Below are 17,339 nucleotides of genomic sequence, written 5' to 3'. Positions count from 1 at the left end.
GGAATATATTTTACTTAGATGGTAAATTTATCAGATGATGACAGTAGTTAGTCAGTAAGCATAATCATATTTACCATACATACACACATTCCTACTCATACCCACGTCTTACAAACATTAGACATCATAGTAATCTGTTATGTAACTATTAAAAGTTTATGGTATGAAGTAAACTAGCTTAGTAAAATTAGTGCTTATAAATTACAAAACTACAATAGTTTGATCACACATTTCTTCCAATGACAGCTGCCACTCATGCACTTTGAAAGTATCGTATCTACCAAACTTTATGAACTTTTAAACTATTAAGCTTCATTTTTAAAAAAACAGTTTATAATCACTTGCACTAAAAGTAGGTAGGCCTATACTGACAAGTTTGGTCATATTATCGTTTCTTCACAAAAGCAAAACCTGAGGCTTGTTATGTTGTATATATTTGAAATCAGCAATTTCCTAAATACTTGATAATACACTGGAATTAATAAAAAAAACAAGGACACCTTTAAGTTGATCCATCATTAGCAAAACTATATAATGGTTTGGAAATTGTAAAGAACTATCAGGAAAGTAACTTCACAGAACTGTTTTTTCTCCCCTTATTAAGCACTGTTGGATGAGGAAGCCTGTGGTTTAGGCTATACTTTAGTAAAATAACAAATGCCTAAGGAGAGAGTGTATGTGAGAACTGCTTAATTTAGCAGCCAAGTAAACCTAGAAAAGCAAACTGGCACTATTATGAACTCTGCACACAAAATGGTTGTATTGAAATACTACAGTGGGCAGTACCACTATTTTTAAGTAGCAATCCTCCTGTGATACTTTACTTTAGAGCCAAAATAAAACTCAGGATACCTGAGTCAGAACTGTCCCTACTTTTCTACCTTCTTGGTTTCAGCCAAATATTAATTACAGATCTTCTCAGAATTATCTCATTTTTGCACTAAAAAAGGTTTTCCTGTTCATTCATTTCCATTAGTTCAACAGCACTTTCCAGTATTTGAACACAGCACATGCTGTTATGTACATACACTTTAAATCAGGTTTTGTCCTTTAATGCTTGTGTTCCTTAAATGAGCACATAGGACTTCAAATAAGTCTACAGGTTAGTAGCTCATGCCTGTCTTTTTGAAAGCTTTTCATAATATCGAGACATTAAGTCATTAAGAAAGCAACTCTAAACACTGAAAAGCCAGAGATGACACACAATTGAGGCAAAAGCACAACTTACACCTTGATTTTAGCTTTGGATTCTCAATTTATAGGGGACCTTGAGACAATCTGTAAGTTTTTTAAGTTTGGTTTTTAATGCTTTCTCCACATGAAGATCAGCAACCTACCTAAAGCTAACGCTCTTTCAGAAACCACATCTCTTCTATATCATGGGCATTAGAGGTAAGAAAATCCAGTATGAAATTAAAATGAAAACATAACAGCCTGTAATAGTACAAAACTCACTTCCAAAGAACTACTGACTTTTTTAAGCTTTAAGGCGGTCAAACACATAAAGCACTCAATCCCTTCTGCATTCAGCTGGAAAGCCCAGTAGAGAAGTGCAACACATGACACTTGCTACTATCTTTGCTGCAGTTTTCACAATTAAGTAAATAAAGATTTCTCATTACCGGACTACTGGACATTAAGAATTTCTAATGTTTTGAAGAATTTATGGAAGATTGCTTTTTTTTTTGGCCACAAAAGCATCTTTTTGTTTGTGGTATTTAAAGTTGTATATAAAAGATATAACAAACATCACAGACCTCTAGATTTGTTATCTTCTGCCAACACAAAAGGGTAATGCCATAAGGTTGTGATCAAAACCCTCCGTGTTTGGGTGTATATGCATACATTTTTGGGTACAGGACACAGTCGTTTAGAAAGATCCAAAGTTTTCCTCCCCAAAGTAACACATCTTACATATCACATGACACTTGAGAACACTGATCAATCATATAAACCTTGTTTTTTTAATAATTTGCATTTTGTCATTTGCCTTTTTTTTTTAAGTCTTTCATTTTCTTTCTCTGATAATTTTCCTTTTTGTAAAAGATGATCAGTGACAAGTTTCTCATATGCATCCTGAGGAAACGTCCCATCAAGTCTTTTTTGACAATTTATGAAGTCCTCTGCCATAGTAGCCATGATCTATTTACTTCCAAAATTAAACATAATCTCATGAACTGATTGAAAACATTACAAATACATCACTTTCACTATGCAACCAAAGATGCTATAGTTTTGAGAAGTGTCAGAGAAATCATATGTAAAGGCAATGTAAGAGAGAGAAAGTAGCCTTTAATAGAAGAACTTTTTACAAAATTATGCTTTAGGAAATCATATTAGGAAAATTCCTCCTACAAGAACTATTTTTTTTCTGTCAGAACCCCACCAAATCTGAAATGTTTCACATGGAAATAATTATACAGTACTTCGAGCCCCCATTACTCCTGAGAAGACCAAGCTTTATTTCCGTTACATGTTGTGGACGTCTGTCCACATATTTATATAGTGTAAAATACAGTGCCACATGATATTTCCTTTAAAACTGCATAATATTCTAGTAAGAAGTTCACAATTTACAAAAAGGATTTTCAGTTCTCAACTTGGATAATTGCAAAGGGCATTCTTGCAGGTATTATTTGACAAGAAATAACCATTTTGTAAATATGAGTAACTGTGTTTATTGCAATGAGACACCATACTTTCCTGATAGTACTTTTTAATAGATTATCTTTATTTTGTTTCAGTTATTCTTCACATATAAAGGTTTGAATAACGCAAGAGTTTTGGAACTCTATTACTTTCCCTCTACAAGCCTCAGTTCTTCACATCTTTACAAGCAGAAAAGCGGGTTAATACCCTTCATTAAGCTGAGTCAGAACAATCATTCCTATCTGAAAGAGCCATCCAAAAAAAATATCATAGGGCAATTATCTAAGGCAATTACCATAACTAAGACAATGAAAAGCAAAATCCACCAGACACATGATTATGATCAAAAAAATCATGCGAAAAAGCAAAGCACATAGAGAAACAAGGGCATGCTGACAACAAACCAAAGTGAACTGCAAACACTTCATGGATTTCAAAAAATGAAAGGGTCAGTCGTTCTGCTCCATCACTGACAATGGCACTACTAAAATGGTGTTTCAACTTGGGAACTTTGTGTTTCTTCAACCAACCTCTTAAGTTTGCTTTTGAAATTTTATCTTCACTAGCTTAATAAGCACTGCTTTCCTCTGAAGGGTTAAACCCTCTATAAGGTATTGGGAGCACGAAGTTAAGCCAAGTGGCTGTCAAGCCAAGTGGCTGTCGTTTCCAGGCCATGCTCTGAGCTAAGAAAGGTGATTGGCTGAAGCCAAGTTTAGGATTTTCCTCAAAAAGTTATGTTAAGCTTGCAACTGGAACAAAAAAAATCTCTTTGGTATAAACTTGTGACAGAAAATTAGTATCATTATTCTCATTTCATAGAGGGCCCTGAAGGAAAAAAGAGATGTACAAGACAATATCAGAGGTAAGTGATACAGGAAGAAATTACCTCTGGTTCTTCTGACTCCCTGTTGAGTACTTCATCTACTGGACCATGTTATTAAAAGAAAAATAAGACCACTGTGAAGCCTTTCAAAGTGATGCATGACAGAGCATAGACCCTAATATGTATTAAAATATTTAAGTAGTATATACAGTAAGCCTTGTTTCACTACTTATTTTACAGGGCTTTATTAAAAATAACTCATACCTATCAGTTACTATGTTATTCAGAGTAGTCCAGCAAAGAAAGACATGGGGGTGCTGGTCGATGAGAAAATGAACATGAGCCAGCTTCAGTGTGCTCGCAGCCCAGAAAGCCAACTGTATCCTGGGCTGCATCAAAAGGAACGTGACCAGCAGGTCGAAGGAGGTGATCCTGCCCCTCTACTTTGCTCTTGTGAGAACTCACTTGGAGTATTGTGTACAGTTCTGGTGTCCTCAACATAACAAGGACATGGAACTGTTGGAACAAGTCCAAAGGAGGGCCACGAGGATGATCAGGGGACTGGAGCACCTCCCATATGAAGACAGGCTGAGAAAGTTGGGGCTGTTCAGCCTGGAGAAGAGAAAGCTGCGTGGAGACCTCATAGAAGCCTTCCAGTATCTGAAGGGGGGTTATAGGGATGCTGGGGATGGACTGTTTATGACAGACTAGAGTGACAGGACAAGGGGTAACATGTTAAAGAGGGTAAGTTTAGATTGTATATAAGGAGGAAGTTGTTTAGTGTGAGGGCCATGAGACACTGGCATGGGTTGCCCAGGGAGGTTGTGAATGCTCAGTCCCTGGTAGTGTTCAAGGTTGGGTTGGACAGAGCCTTGGGTGACATGGTTTAGTGTGAGGTGTCCCTGCCCATGGCAGGAGGGTTGGAACTTCATGATCTTAAGGTCCTTTCCAACCCCACCTATTCTATGATTCCATGATTATTATATTTTCACTGTTGTGAAATACCCACTGCTGTATTATGTTGTCTCATGACTTTTGTAACAGCGAATGAGGTGTATTAAATTAGGTACCAAGTCTGACAGGAGCTAGAAAGGATTAAGTCATATTACACATTTTGTATGCAGATTCCATGCTTTCATATACAAAGAAGTACCTGATAGGTAGGTATGCGAATAAATGTACAAATGTACACACAAGCAGACACTTATATATAAATAAAACCAAGGAATTATTTATGAGTTCAAGAGTCAGACTTTGACTTTTGTTTGATCTAAATTTTCAAAGAGCACTTTTAAAAACTACTTTTTGCCAAATACTGCATGATCCACAGCTTCTAAAGCAAAAAGCTTTCACGAATTGAAAAAAAACCCAAAAATGCTAAAAAAAGGAAATTAAATACATAGAGTTGATTAGGACTGGTATAAGTTGATAAGGACAGCAAAATAGTTTCAGCTAAATGAAATAGGAATAGTAATGATAAAGTTGTTCTGTTCCAGAATAAACGTGCCTACTGTACAACTACTTGCAAGCTTTAAAGTTAAAAGCCCTGCGTAGCCTACGCTGTACTTGAAAATTTATTTGCTCTGGCAACCACATGTAATATTTTCAGTGAACCCACTTACCTTTAAAAGCTGATATTTTATAATTATGCTGGACAGCAGCCACGATGTCCTTCCAAAAGTCATATTTTTTCTGACCATCATGCTGTAAGTGTGAAAAGGAACCTAGTCATTATATCAAGTATCAGCTATTTTCAGCTTTCATATTGAGACAGTGACAGGAATGCCACTAATAAATAAAAGTATGTGAAGTAAAACAGCCTTGGCAGGATTCAGTATGTCAGTATTTAGCAGTACTTTGGGCAACCATATGTAAGTTACCTCTTGCCTATGGGTTATGGGGTTATGAGGAGTGGGGAAGGAGAAAGGATCCGTATTTGGGATGAGTTCTGAAACGCTACAGCAAAGAGGGGCATTAAGCAGAACAGCAACTTGCTGAATGAGCCATTTCATTAATAGTTGGGGATAAAAAAGTGCCTAGAGCTGCAGGTACTGTACTTAATTAGGAGGTTGACATTGACATTACCTACAGCCTAGCATTCATATCACCTTCCACCCTCAAAACTGGCAAACCCGCTTTGCTATAATAATGCCCTTCTGCCAGTAACTCCAAACACTAAAACATTCATCCAGAAGCCAGGCTGAGCAGCACTGCATTGCACTGTACTCTGAAGACTGCCAAACCTCAGCTCTGACAGAAGGGGAGGGGAAGGTGACCTGTGGTTGTGCAGAGTCTCTCGCCATTCCTATAAAGCTGCCCAGGCACAGAGGAGTTCTGGCTGACCTCAATCACACCATCAAGCATCTCACCAAGGGAGTGGAAAAGCTTCTGAACCAGCTGAGCCTCACAGCACTCAAACTCCACAAATTTTAGGATGCTGAATCAAACAAATGTAATCACACAGCCAGCCAATATTACAGAGATTAACTACAGAGCCTGTAAGAAGTGCTCCAAATTACAAGGTAACCTGGCAGCAATAAAGCAGGCAGTACAGTTTCTTTGAATTTGTACCCTGTGGAAAGTGTCTTTGTAGTATTGCACAGGCTTTCCATACCTACATTACAATAAAGTCCAAGGCAATTGTTAACAGATTTCACCTCATTGCCACCCTCTGTGTCCTGACCACTGCACTGATACTTGAATAATGACCCCTTTTGTAAGTATAAAGCATTTTCTAAAGATGGAAACATTTAGAAACTAAAAATCTCAAACCCTTAATATTGACAGCAAAAACATATATTCTATATATACCCTGAAGTAAGCTCCCATTTCAGGCCTAATCTTACATGGAGACTTCCAGAGTAAAAGTTCACCCTCAATTTCACAACCAGCAAGTCACACAAACAAGTGTATGACTGACAAGCGCTATGGCAATCTACTTAACATCCACTGGCTCTACAGGTTAAGAACTAGAAAGATACAATGCTGTGGCTTTCAAATTATTTTCTAATCCATTCCTATACCAAACTGCCACAGAAATACATGAAGGAACTAATAAAGAGAAAAGATCTCATATATATCAAAATTCAGTTAGCCGCTCAGTCATTATTCAGAGCAGTGTTCAGATGCTGGGGAACGCCTATCTAGAGGTGATGGCACTAACCTGCACCAGCATTAACCTTGAGACTGGTGGATTTAGCTGTCTGCTCCCCTCACATTACATGTGGTTAGTTTGCTTTTTAGTTTGGGTTTATGGGATTTTCTCTGTTTGTCTCCTTGAAAAAAAAGAAAAAAATAGAAAAAACAGTGCAATGAGGTAACAGTTGCTCAGAGTGCTGTTTTGAGAAGAGATGGTTTAAAAGCGGAAACACTTCCTTCAAAATATTTGACCACAGAGAAGACTGAAATAACTGCCAAACTATTTCCTTAAAAATCTACAGCCAATGAATATGAGAAATTCAAGAATACAGACTGATGCCCAGAAAGCAGAAAGAAAACCGTGCATGCCCATGCAGTCCACCACGGCTTTAATGCCATAATAAAATGTGATTTCAATAGCTGAACTATCAGACAAAGCAGTATTTTGTGTAGCTCCTCAAGGAAAAGGTCCAAAACACCAAAAAGCCCCTCTGTTTTGTCTGAAAACACATAGGAGTTCTGGCTGTGAGCATAGCAAAAGCAAATTCATCTTCACAAGTGTAGAGCAGCCCAATACCCATCTCAAGTCTAAACACACTCTGAATCCAAATCTAGGAGTTCTTCCATCTGTTTCCAGTAGAAAACTTCCTGATCCTAGAATGTTGTCTGAAAATGGTAAAAAAACAATCCTTACTAAACAGGCTTCCAGAACAGGAAACAGAAACCTCTGCTTCCTTTTAGAAATGCAGAAGAAAGTGTGATGGTTTCTAACACTTAGGATTCAGCATTTTACAGCCACGAGAGCTGGAGAGGTCTACCACCTCTTTCTCATCTGACTGATGCTAGCCTTCCTTACTGCAGCCCTCCTGCTGAAATTGGGCCATCACCTAGTAAAATATTCAAGAACTGCTAGCTGATAAAGAAGGTGCATGACCCACTTCTGGTGCCTTTCTGGAGAAACACCTTGGGTTTAATTCTCTGTGGTTAAAGACAGAACTGATCCAAGGTCAGTGCTTCAGCTTGTGAACTACCAACTGAATGTGAAAGCTTACTACACACATGCCATGACGTGCTTTCTCACCGAGTGAGCAGGTGATTTGTGTCAAGTCTAAATTAAAGTAATGCAATGCAGGTGTTACATCCGAGATAGGGTTCTAAGCCTTGAACAGCTTAGAAGGAGATTATCAGGCACAAACTTAAGAGTCTTAAGGCACACCTGTCCTCAGTGCTTCTTGATAAGCTAGTTTTAGCTAACTTTTCATGGAGCACTTGCACTTGGGCAGCATTATACTCGGCATACTATACTGGAGTGGAGGCTAAAGCGTTAAGTCAGCTGATACCCATATCTCAGCTCTAAACTCAATGTTGAGTGCTGCAGTGCTTTGGTACCTTCAGCCAGATTACACCAGTACTCTTTTTACACTGATATACTTACTGTATGAGAAGAACCCTCTCCTACTGCACACAAGTTAAAGATTCAAGCCTTCTTTAACACAACCAAATCAATCAGCATCAAACTTCAAAAGTAGGATTTAGAACAATCTACCTATATAAAAAGCATGGGGAAAAAAGTTCAAGCAATTGTACTTTCCTCCTTGAAAATTCAAGTTATTATTTGGCAGAGAAAAAAGCCTGGATACTATTCTAGAGGTACATTTACATGTGTGTACACAGATCAATCCATTTAAAATAAAAACAAGTCTATAAAAGGATGGAATTAAGCTTTCAACTCATTAACACCTTGCAAAGCAGCAAACCGTCTTATTCAGAAGACTTACATTAGATTTAATTCAAGTATCATCAAGTTTAATTAAAGGAGATTTTAAGAACTACGTTCTGCATATCAGGTTAAACTTGAGAAAACAGTGCATTTCTATCTTAGTTATTTGTGCCCTCTAGTGGAAGTATATTTATTTCGAACATGCCATGTAGCTCACAATTATCTTCAGAGACAACTTTAACACACTAAGTTTGATCTGAAAATTTCTAAAGAAGAAGAAAGCTGGAGACCTTAATGTTGTCCAATACACTATTTGTATACATTTAATAATGCATCCAAAAAGCATGGTGCAGGAAGAGAAAGATAATGCAATACATAGTTTTAAACAATTTAATTCTTACCTGATCTAAGCTGTCCACAACCCTTGCACACAAGAGAGCTCCTGGCAGGTCAAAATAATTATCATACAGATAGTATTTAGCTGGAAAAAAAAAAATTAAAAATCTTTTTTAAAAATCCATATTGTATGCTTTAAAAGCAAGTTAAAAATACATTAAAATCATATCACAAGCTCCTATTTGGATTTTACTGGTAATAGGCATTATCTGATTCACAATCTGTGTTAGCCTTTACTCCACTTCTGAGTCTCATAATTGGCTACTGAAAGTTGTTCACCTATATCAAGGCAGTGAGATTTTAAAAATGCATTTTAAGGTTCTAAAAGTTAAGGTGGAAGAGATGGGGGAAAACCATGAGTTTTAAACAGTAAGGACTGTATCATTCAACTCTTCCAAAGTACCTATTTTCCTAGCAGTGAAAACAAAAAGAGTTTGAGAATCTGTTCCAAAAACATGTGGACAGGTCTTACACAAAGTGTTGAACTTGGCACACATGCATGCTGCCGACAGCCACTTATCCCAAGCGGAAGCATGCCCCCATTATTACATGAGCCCCAGAACAGAATTAAATGAGGAGGGTGCAAATGCCTCCCAGGCTGAGGTCATGTTCAACAACTCTTTCCTAGGACTGAAATGATTTAACCAGTGATGTTTTTTGTATTCATGATCTTGTCTGTGCTGTCTCTTAGCTAAATGAAAGAACAAGTCAGCAGAACACTCACAAGGGAGACCAAATGCACTTTTCAATGAAAAGGAAAAACAAATTCGCTGTATGCTCAAGAAAATGTTACTCTTCTACCATCTTGCAAAAGATCACTTGCAGTTTAGAATAAGCATCAGAAACAAGTTTATGTCAGCAAGATCTCAAGGAAAGTATCTCCGCTACACAGCATAATGCAACTTAACACTTTATGTGTATTACTCACAATTGCCAAGATCAAATTAAACAGAAAAGAAGCACAGAGAAAAACACAATTATAGACACAGTGCCTTCAAAGTGACTGCCATCCTAAATCTAACAAATTCCAACTGCAAGAGAAGTTTTGTTTCCAGATCTGCTCTGTTCTTTGCTTTTGCACCTAGGCCTCCAGTAACAGCGCTGATGGTAATGAGTCACCAATTAAGAAAAATTTAAGATTTGCCCGATATGTCCTAAATGAGACAGGCTGGTAATGTCAGTCCACTCCATAAAGGAGAAAATGTGCCCACCTCTATAATCAAAAGATGTCTCTAACGTCAGCTCATTTGTCTCATAGAATCATAGAACAGCTAAGGTTGGAAAGGACCTTAAGATCATCAAGTTCCAACCCCCCTGCCATGGGCAGGGACACATCACACTAAACCAGGTCACCCAAGGCTCTGTCTAACCTGGCCTTGAACACCACCAGGGACGGAGCATTCACAACTTCCTTGGGCAACCCATTCCAGTGCCTCACCACCCTCACAGTAAAAAATTTCTTCCTTATAGCAAATCTAAACCTCCCATGTTTTAACATGCTACCCCTTGTCCTGTCACTCTAGTCTGTCATAAACAGTCCATCCCCAGCATCCCTATAACCCCCCTTCAGATACTGGAAGGCTTCTATGAGGTCTCCACGCAGCCTTCTCTTCTCCAGGCTGAACAGCCCCAACTTTCTCAGCCTGTCTTCATATGGGAGGTGCTCCAGTCCCCGGATCATCCTCGTGGCCTTCCTCTGGACTTGTTCCAACAGTTCCATGTCCTTGTTATGTTGAGGACACCAGAACTGTACACAATACTCCAAGTGAGGTCTGACAAGAGCAGAGGGGCAGGATCACCTCCTTCGACCTGCTGGTCACGTTCCTTTTGATGCAGCCCAGGATACAGTTGGTTTTCTGGGCTGTGAGCGCACACTGAAGCTGACTCATGTTCAGTTTCTCATTGACCAACACCCCCAAGTCCTTCTCTGCAGGGCTGCTCTGACTCTCTTCTCTGCCCAACCTGTAGCTGTGCCTGGGATTGCTCTGACTCAGGTGTAGGACCTTGCACTTGTCAGCGTTAAACTTCATAAGGCTGGCATCAGCCCACCTCACAAGCGTGAACTTTTTCATTAGAGTTTTTCATTAGAAGTTGAAAATAACTAAAAAACCCCAAACCCAACAAAATAGCTCTCCCCTAAAATATTTACCTATTTCAGTAATTCTCAGCTCAAGTATTTTTAAGTATTTGTGATAAGAACTAACAGCATGAGGCACTGAAGGGGCAAAAGGAATTTCAATGAAGAGGACATGCTAAGGCATAGCTACCTGAACGGGAAACCATTCCGCTGACTGTATTAAAATGCTTCCACTCCCTCCTTCCATACGTCTCCAGGATCTCTTCATTTGTCATACTCTTTGTACCATGGCTTGCCCTATTTGTGTTGTTATTTATAATAAAAGAAAAGAAAAACATTGAAAACAGCCAAACTACTCCTTGTGCACAGTAAATCATGACAACTGAATACTTAGGTGTAGGCAGGTTGATCGAAAGCAACTCTCTTTATAATGTAGAAGTTTCCCAGGACCTAAGCTTTTAGCATATACATTACAGTCCTTGATAAAAGCCTTGCTACACAGAGGTTTGGTTGGCTGGGAGCAGAACTACTGTGCCTCACCTGCTAACACAATCATTCTGTATTGCTCGAATGTTCTCAATTGTGTGAGGACACTCACTATACTTAAACTATCAATATACGCTGCACAATAAAACACAGTGCAGAAAGCCTATACATCATTCTGAAGCCTAGTAACATTCACAGAATGCAGAGCAGAACTACAGAAAACTGCTAGTTCGAGCCCTGAAAGCAGAAGTACACACAAGCCTTTTTAGGAATTAAAAATCAAAACAGCAGTCTTCTATGGTTAAAGAAAAAAAAAAGGAGGTAAAGAAGAATTAAGGATGTACTGAAATTATGGCTGAAGGCAAAATATAGCTTTTAAGAGAAAAACAAAAAACAACAGAAATTTGAAAGCAGATGTGTCAGTTTCTGTGTTTAATTTACCTCAGGCTATTTAAACTACATGTTGTAAGCCTGAAGAATATTGAATATGTATGGTACAAAGATAATAGTGCTCCCACCACTAGTATCAGTCATTAGCATTGACTGCGAGTCAGGTTTTCACAGTCCAAAGAAAAACATTATCCTGGATCACAGGAGAACAGGATCAAGAGTACACTGGTAGCCACTGAAAAAGTGAAGTTACCTTCAAGATCAGTATGCCCTCAGAGTCTTAGACCTTTATTAAAAAGAAGATATTCTTTACTATCAGCTAACATGTAAATATTATGAAAAGACTGAATATGTAACATTAAAAGACACTGAGCACCACATTACTAAAGCGTACTTATACTTCAACTTCTAATAAATTAAAATACACCGAAATTCATTTTTAAAATTTTAGTAAAACTGAGGGATGGCTTTCAGAAAGAGCATAAAATTTTAGTGTCTGCTTAATAATATACACTTATTGTCAATATTACCTTAAAACTGTTCCATCTTCTGCAAGTTTCAGGAAGTTTCCTTCTTCAATGTCCAACACCAAGCCTTTGCAACTAAGAATAATTTTATTTTAAGGAAGAAACAATTAATGCTTTCAGAGGAATGCCTTATTATGTATCAGTGAAATGCAGTTACAGAAGCTGTACAATGATGCTACACAAAACCAACCAGGTCAGAACCCTTCAAATACTTCCATGTTTGAACAATGCTCTGTATATGCAAACACGCATTACTCACCAAGGACTGGATTTCATTTACATAGCAAATTCCTAGTGACTGTTCATATAAATAAGGTTGAAGGATTAAGGTCCAAATATATACAATTAAGAAATGTGATATTTAAGTCACTTCCATTAAAGAAATCGCTTTTCTTGGTACTAGCTCCCCTACTTATTATTACTAGACTGGTAACACCAATTATTAGGACAATGTTCTACCCTTCTCTTAAATGAGGCAACTGAATATCCAAGGAACAGGTAAAGTAAAAGCATTGCCATGCTAGCCAGCATTAACAAGGTAAAGAATTGATAGCATAAGTCAGAAAACAAGAGTTTCTAACTCTCCTAATAAGTCTACCTTCCAGACAATTGAATCTGTGTCTGCTCAGGTTGCTTGAAAAGCTAATTCAGAATTCAGTGGCTGGAATAATAACTGAAAAAGTAATAGCACCTTCATCCTCTCTTATAAGGTACCCAAAGGAAAGAAGGTATACCAAGAAGGCAGGAAGCAATCCCCAGTCTTTCACGAGTGACACCTGGGTGAGTAGCATCAATACACAGCTACCAGCACAGCAGGCTTGCAGGTCCACATTAGTGAACCTCCAGCTCCAATAAGGGACCAATACAGAGACATCTAGATCTTAACAAAGAATTTCATGCATCAAAAGCATCAAAATATGAGAAACACAGATACATTGCTTGTCTCATGGAAGTTAAACCTGATCTTATTGGAAACTGTTCAGTGAAATACTGATGTGTAAAAATAACTGATCAAAACCGTTACACAAAAATATGTGCATTACTTAAAAAACAAAATGAAACAAAAAAACAGTAAACTGTTTCTCCTAAAAAATGTAGTGATTACTTGGCCTTCAAGCTCCCACCCTGTGGCCTAGATAATAACCTATCCAAGTTGGAAGATCAGAGATTCAGGTTCAAGCTCCTGCTCAGAAATCACTGAATTCAGAGCACGGACTTGCATTTTAGTGTTTTGCATCACAGCTTTGTGCCTGACATGCCACCCAAGGGCCACCACCTGGCACCTCACCTTTCCACATATCCTTAGAAGGCTGTTGGGATTATTTTGCCTTACACAAACAAAACCACATCTGTCAGTATTAAAATGACTAAATTCTGATGGTTACTGGATTTACCAGTTGAACTGAAGGTAAAAGACAAAGGAGACAGATAAAATAAAGGAGTAAGTCAGACTAAAAGACTTGGGTCTAGACAGCTAGAAACACAAAGCAAGCTTGAGTGCTCAGTTCTCTCTTCAAAATACCACAAGTATCCCATGAGAAATACTTGTTCGAACAAGTATTTAAAACTGTTAGTTTGGATTTATCTGTTGGGCTTGACAATCAGGACAACAACTGCCTAGCAAAAGCAGCTGTTTCCCTAGGTTTGTAAAAATTACAGCTTAAAGGAAGTTATGAAGAAAGTTTCGGTTATTTTCAACATACTCACCAGAAGTCTAAGCTGCCTGGAGCTAGAGTCAGCAAGTCTTTGTCATAACCCTTTTCTGTTACCAGGTACTGGGCAAAACTATCATATATTAGCTACAAATGAAAAAAATACATGCATTAATTATATTGATTCAGCGAGACCACAGATCCTGCTTCCCTGGAAAGTGACAAGATGCAGGAGTTAGTGCCTCCTCAGTGATATCAAACCAGGGAGCTAGGGGCCCTGTCCCACTGCATCTGCTAATGGGAAAGAGTGCTCCACGTTATTTCTGTCACGGCTGGAAAACAGCTCAAGATGCCCACACAACAGTTCTGGTGCAATGTGTCCAGCATAACCAAGTTTACAGCATTCTACCTTATTGCCCTTGTGCTTCAAGAACATTGGGAAACCAAGATGATAAGTACTTCAGACTAGTCACTACTTCCCCAAACTTGTTTTGTTTTGCTTTATAATTTTAAATATCATGGTTACCAAGACTCAACAAGTAGCTTCCAAACCAATGAACAACTAACTACCCTTAGGGCCATTTTAAATGTATTCAGAAGAACATATTTTGAAGGAAACAGGCAACGATTAAGAAAGTTTCTAAGATCAGAAAGAACACTGTTAAAGCCTGGTACAACAGCCAGCAATTTATTGATGTAATGTGCTGGTAAAGTATGTGGTTGCTGCCAGGCCCTTAAATACCAGGAATGGTAATTGCTCCCTTTTTCTCATGGTTCTTTCACTGAAGGTGTTCCTTGGACTTCTTTTTGTTTTATAAATTACTAAGGCTGCTCTTAGAATGAATAATGCCTGAGAAGGATTAACATGAAGGTCAACACTGGAAGAGTAAGAACTAACTGCATCTTCAGCTGTGCCTGTCAGCCTGTTTTATTTCCAATAAATAAGGAGGAATGTCAGAGGCACGCATCAGCCTGTCTCTGTGCTGTGTGAGAAGGGGAAAAGTGAATTAAGTTTAATAAATGTTTGGGGTTTTGTGGTATTTGGGGGGGAGGGAGGAGGGAGTTGTGTTTGCTTTTTCTCTATTTTGTTCATTGATTTGGTTGGGTTATTTTTTTGGGTTTTTTTTTTTGTGTGTGTGTTTTGTTAGGTTAGGGTCTTAGGGGGGTTTGTTTGGTTTGGTTTTAATTTTTTATTTTCCTTCTCCAAACTCTTCCAGTTAGCAGTTGCCTTCATTGTACACAATTCTTATTGGGAAGAATGTGCCTGTGTAAGATGCTGCATGTGTAGCATGACAGAGAGAACACGGAAGGAAGTTGCAGCATTTCCACCAAGAACTTAAGAGCACATAAAATTTGTAACTTTACACTACTGAACCCCTGATGCCTCTCTACAGAAAGTCACCCACAGCTAAAGGAAGCAATGCAATTTTTGAACACAGGATGCATTGAACCATGACTATTTATAAATGAGACTCCTCAAACACTTGCTTCTATATCAGATTCTGAAGTATCCTGCAATTAGCGTACAAGTTCTGTGCAGTGAACAGTATACTGCAGATGAACGGAGGCAAAAGGGGAGAATGGGACACCACGAGCATCCATGGCACAAGACTGCTCCATGGCAAAATCCCGACATCAACAAAGAAGCACGAGTTAATGAAAACTTATCAGGGAATTAAAAAAGTGCCAGTGGGGGGAAAAAAGCGCCAGGGGCGGGAATGCACAAACACATGCCCGTAGCTCCTCTCCGCAACCGACAGCAAGGCTCAGTCAGAGATGCTAAGAGCCTTTAAGCTCGATGTTTCATTTTAAGCACAGGGAAGTTTGCAAAGGCCGTCTGGCAAAAACGCTGCAGGCTTCTGTCTGCAGCACCCCTAGGTTTGGGGGGGGGGGGGGGGGGGGGGGGGGGAGGGGAACAACACCTTTTTCTCAGCGGCGCTACAGTTCGGAGAGCTCTCAGGCGGCAGAGCTTTCAAGGAAGACATGGCTGTCCCCTTGCGCGGGCAGAGGCCTGCTGAGGAGGCAGCAGGCAGGAGCTGCGTTTGTGTTTCTCCTCTCTTTTGGGGTTTCCCCACGGGCACCCGAGCAGCAGCCTCGGGGCTCGCTGCCCTGCAGCAGGTCCCGGTCCCCGCGGACACCGGCGCCCGCCATCCGCTTCCCGGCACTTCTCTCTCGCTTGGGCAGGCGGCGAGCGGGTCGGGGAGGAGCGGAGCTGCGGGGGGGGGGGGTGGGGGGAAGGCGGTGCGCGGTTCCCAGTAGTGCCGTGCCGGCCCGCACTCACCCGTGCGCTCTGCGGGAGATGATACCGGCAGAGCGTGTGGTCCAGGTCAAAGCCCACCACGTCGCAGTCAGCCAAGGAGAAGTCCTGCTGCATCGCCGAGCCGCCGCCGCGGGGAGGCGGGAGAAGGAGGAGGAAGGGGCAAGGGCGGTGCTTCCTGCGCAGCTGGGCGGGGCGGCTGACGGGCAGGCCCTGCCGCTCTGCGGGTCCGCCGTCACCTGTACGGTGTGCGGGGCTGTTCTGAAGCTGCGGGGTAGTGATGCTCGCTCCGCCCCAACAGGCAGTCGGTGTCCGGGGTGCTTGATGGGAGAGGGCCAAGCATCAAGCCCGGGGGTTAGAAAGGCAGGTGCAGAACAGTTTGGCGAAGGTGTGTTTAAGCGCTCTTATTTAAAAGGCACGTTTCTCACACAGCAATCGTATGCTTAGGAATGGGGGTGTGAACGGGGTGGCTCCCGCCAGGTCACCCCTGGCTGCAAGTCGTCTGTGCGAGGCACCCGAAGGGTCATTACTGGGAGTTGGTGATAAGGGGCAGGAGGGGACAGGACTTAGGTTTATATTAGGTGGTGAGAGGGTAGTCATGCCGTAAGGGCCTATGATTCTATGATTCATGCAGCCTGCTTATGCAAGTAGACAAGCATGGCTGCTACTACATTATCCGAGTCCCTACAGGGTGTAAGCAACACTAGACACTACGAGCGACACTATACAGTAAAGCATACTATACACTGAGCTCTGGAAAAACCAAAACCGTGGAGGTAGTTAACTACCTTTTAATTTATTGACAGCTTTGGTGGGAAAACTGTATCCTGGGCTGCATCAAAAGGAGCGTGACCAGCAGGTCAAAGGAGGTGATCCTACCCCTCTACTCTGCTCTCATAAGACCTCACCTGGAGTATTGTGTACAGTTCTGGTGTCCTCAACATAAAAACGACATGGAACTGTTGGAACAAGTCCAGAAGTGGGCCTATAGGGATGCTGGGGAGGGACTATTCATTAGGGACTGTAGTGACAGGACAAGGGGTAACGGATTAAAACTTAAACAGCAGAGGTTTAGATAGGATATAAGGAAGAAATTCTTTACTGTTAGGGTGGTGAGGTACTGGAATGGGTTGCCCAGGGAGGTGGTGAATGCTCCATCCCTGGCAGTGTTCCAGGCCAGGTTGGATGAAGCCTTGGGTGACATGGTTTAGTGTGTGGTGTCCC

The 17,339-nt window shown here is 40.4% G+C and overlaps 1 protein-coding gene across 1 annotated transcript in view; it reads right to left on the bottom strand.

Moving 5' to 3' along the window:
• NT5DC1 (5'-nucleotidase domain containing 1) overlaps nt 1–16,273 on the bottom strand; it is a 126,978-nt gene extending 110,705 nt beyond the window's left edge. The window contains exons 1-6 of the mRNA XM_031054115.2: nt 16,140–16,273; nt 13,914–14,005; nt 12,210–12,281; nt 10,994–11,100; nt 8,732–8,811; nt 5,095–5,176 (exon numbers count right to left, since the gene is read on the bottom strand). Of these exons, the coding sequence (XP_030909975.2) occupies nt 5,095–5,176; nt 8,732–8,811; nt 10,994–11,100; nt 12,210–12,281; nt 13,914–14,005; nt 16,140–16,232 (526 nt within the window). The 5' untranslated portion in view covers nt 16,233–16,273. The remainder of the gene's footprint in view (nt 1–5,094; nt 5,177–8,731; nt 8,812–10,993; nt 11,101–12,209; nt 12,282–13,913; nt 14,006–16,139) is intronic.
• Nucleotides 16,274–17,339: the final 1,066 nt, after the last annotated feature.

The sequence above is a fragment of the Melopsittacus undulatus genome, chromosome 3 (genome assembly GCF_012275295.1).
Source record: "Melopsittacus undulatus isolate bMelUnd1 chromosome 3, bMelUnd1.mat.Z, whole genome shotgun sequence".
NCBI lineage: Eukaryota > Metazoa > Chordata > Aves > Psittaciformes > Psittaculidae > Melopsittacus > Melopsittacus undulatus.
Note: the sequence above shows the minus strand (reverse complement) of the source record. Positions and strands in the feature narration are given on the sequence as shown.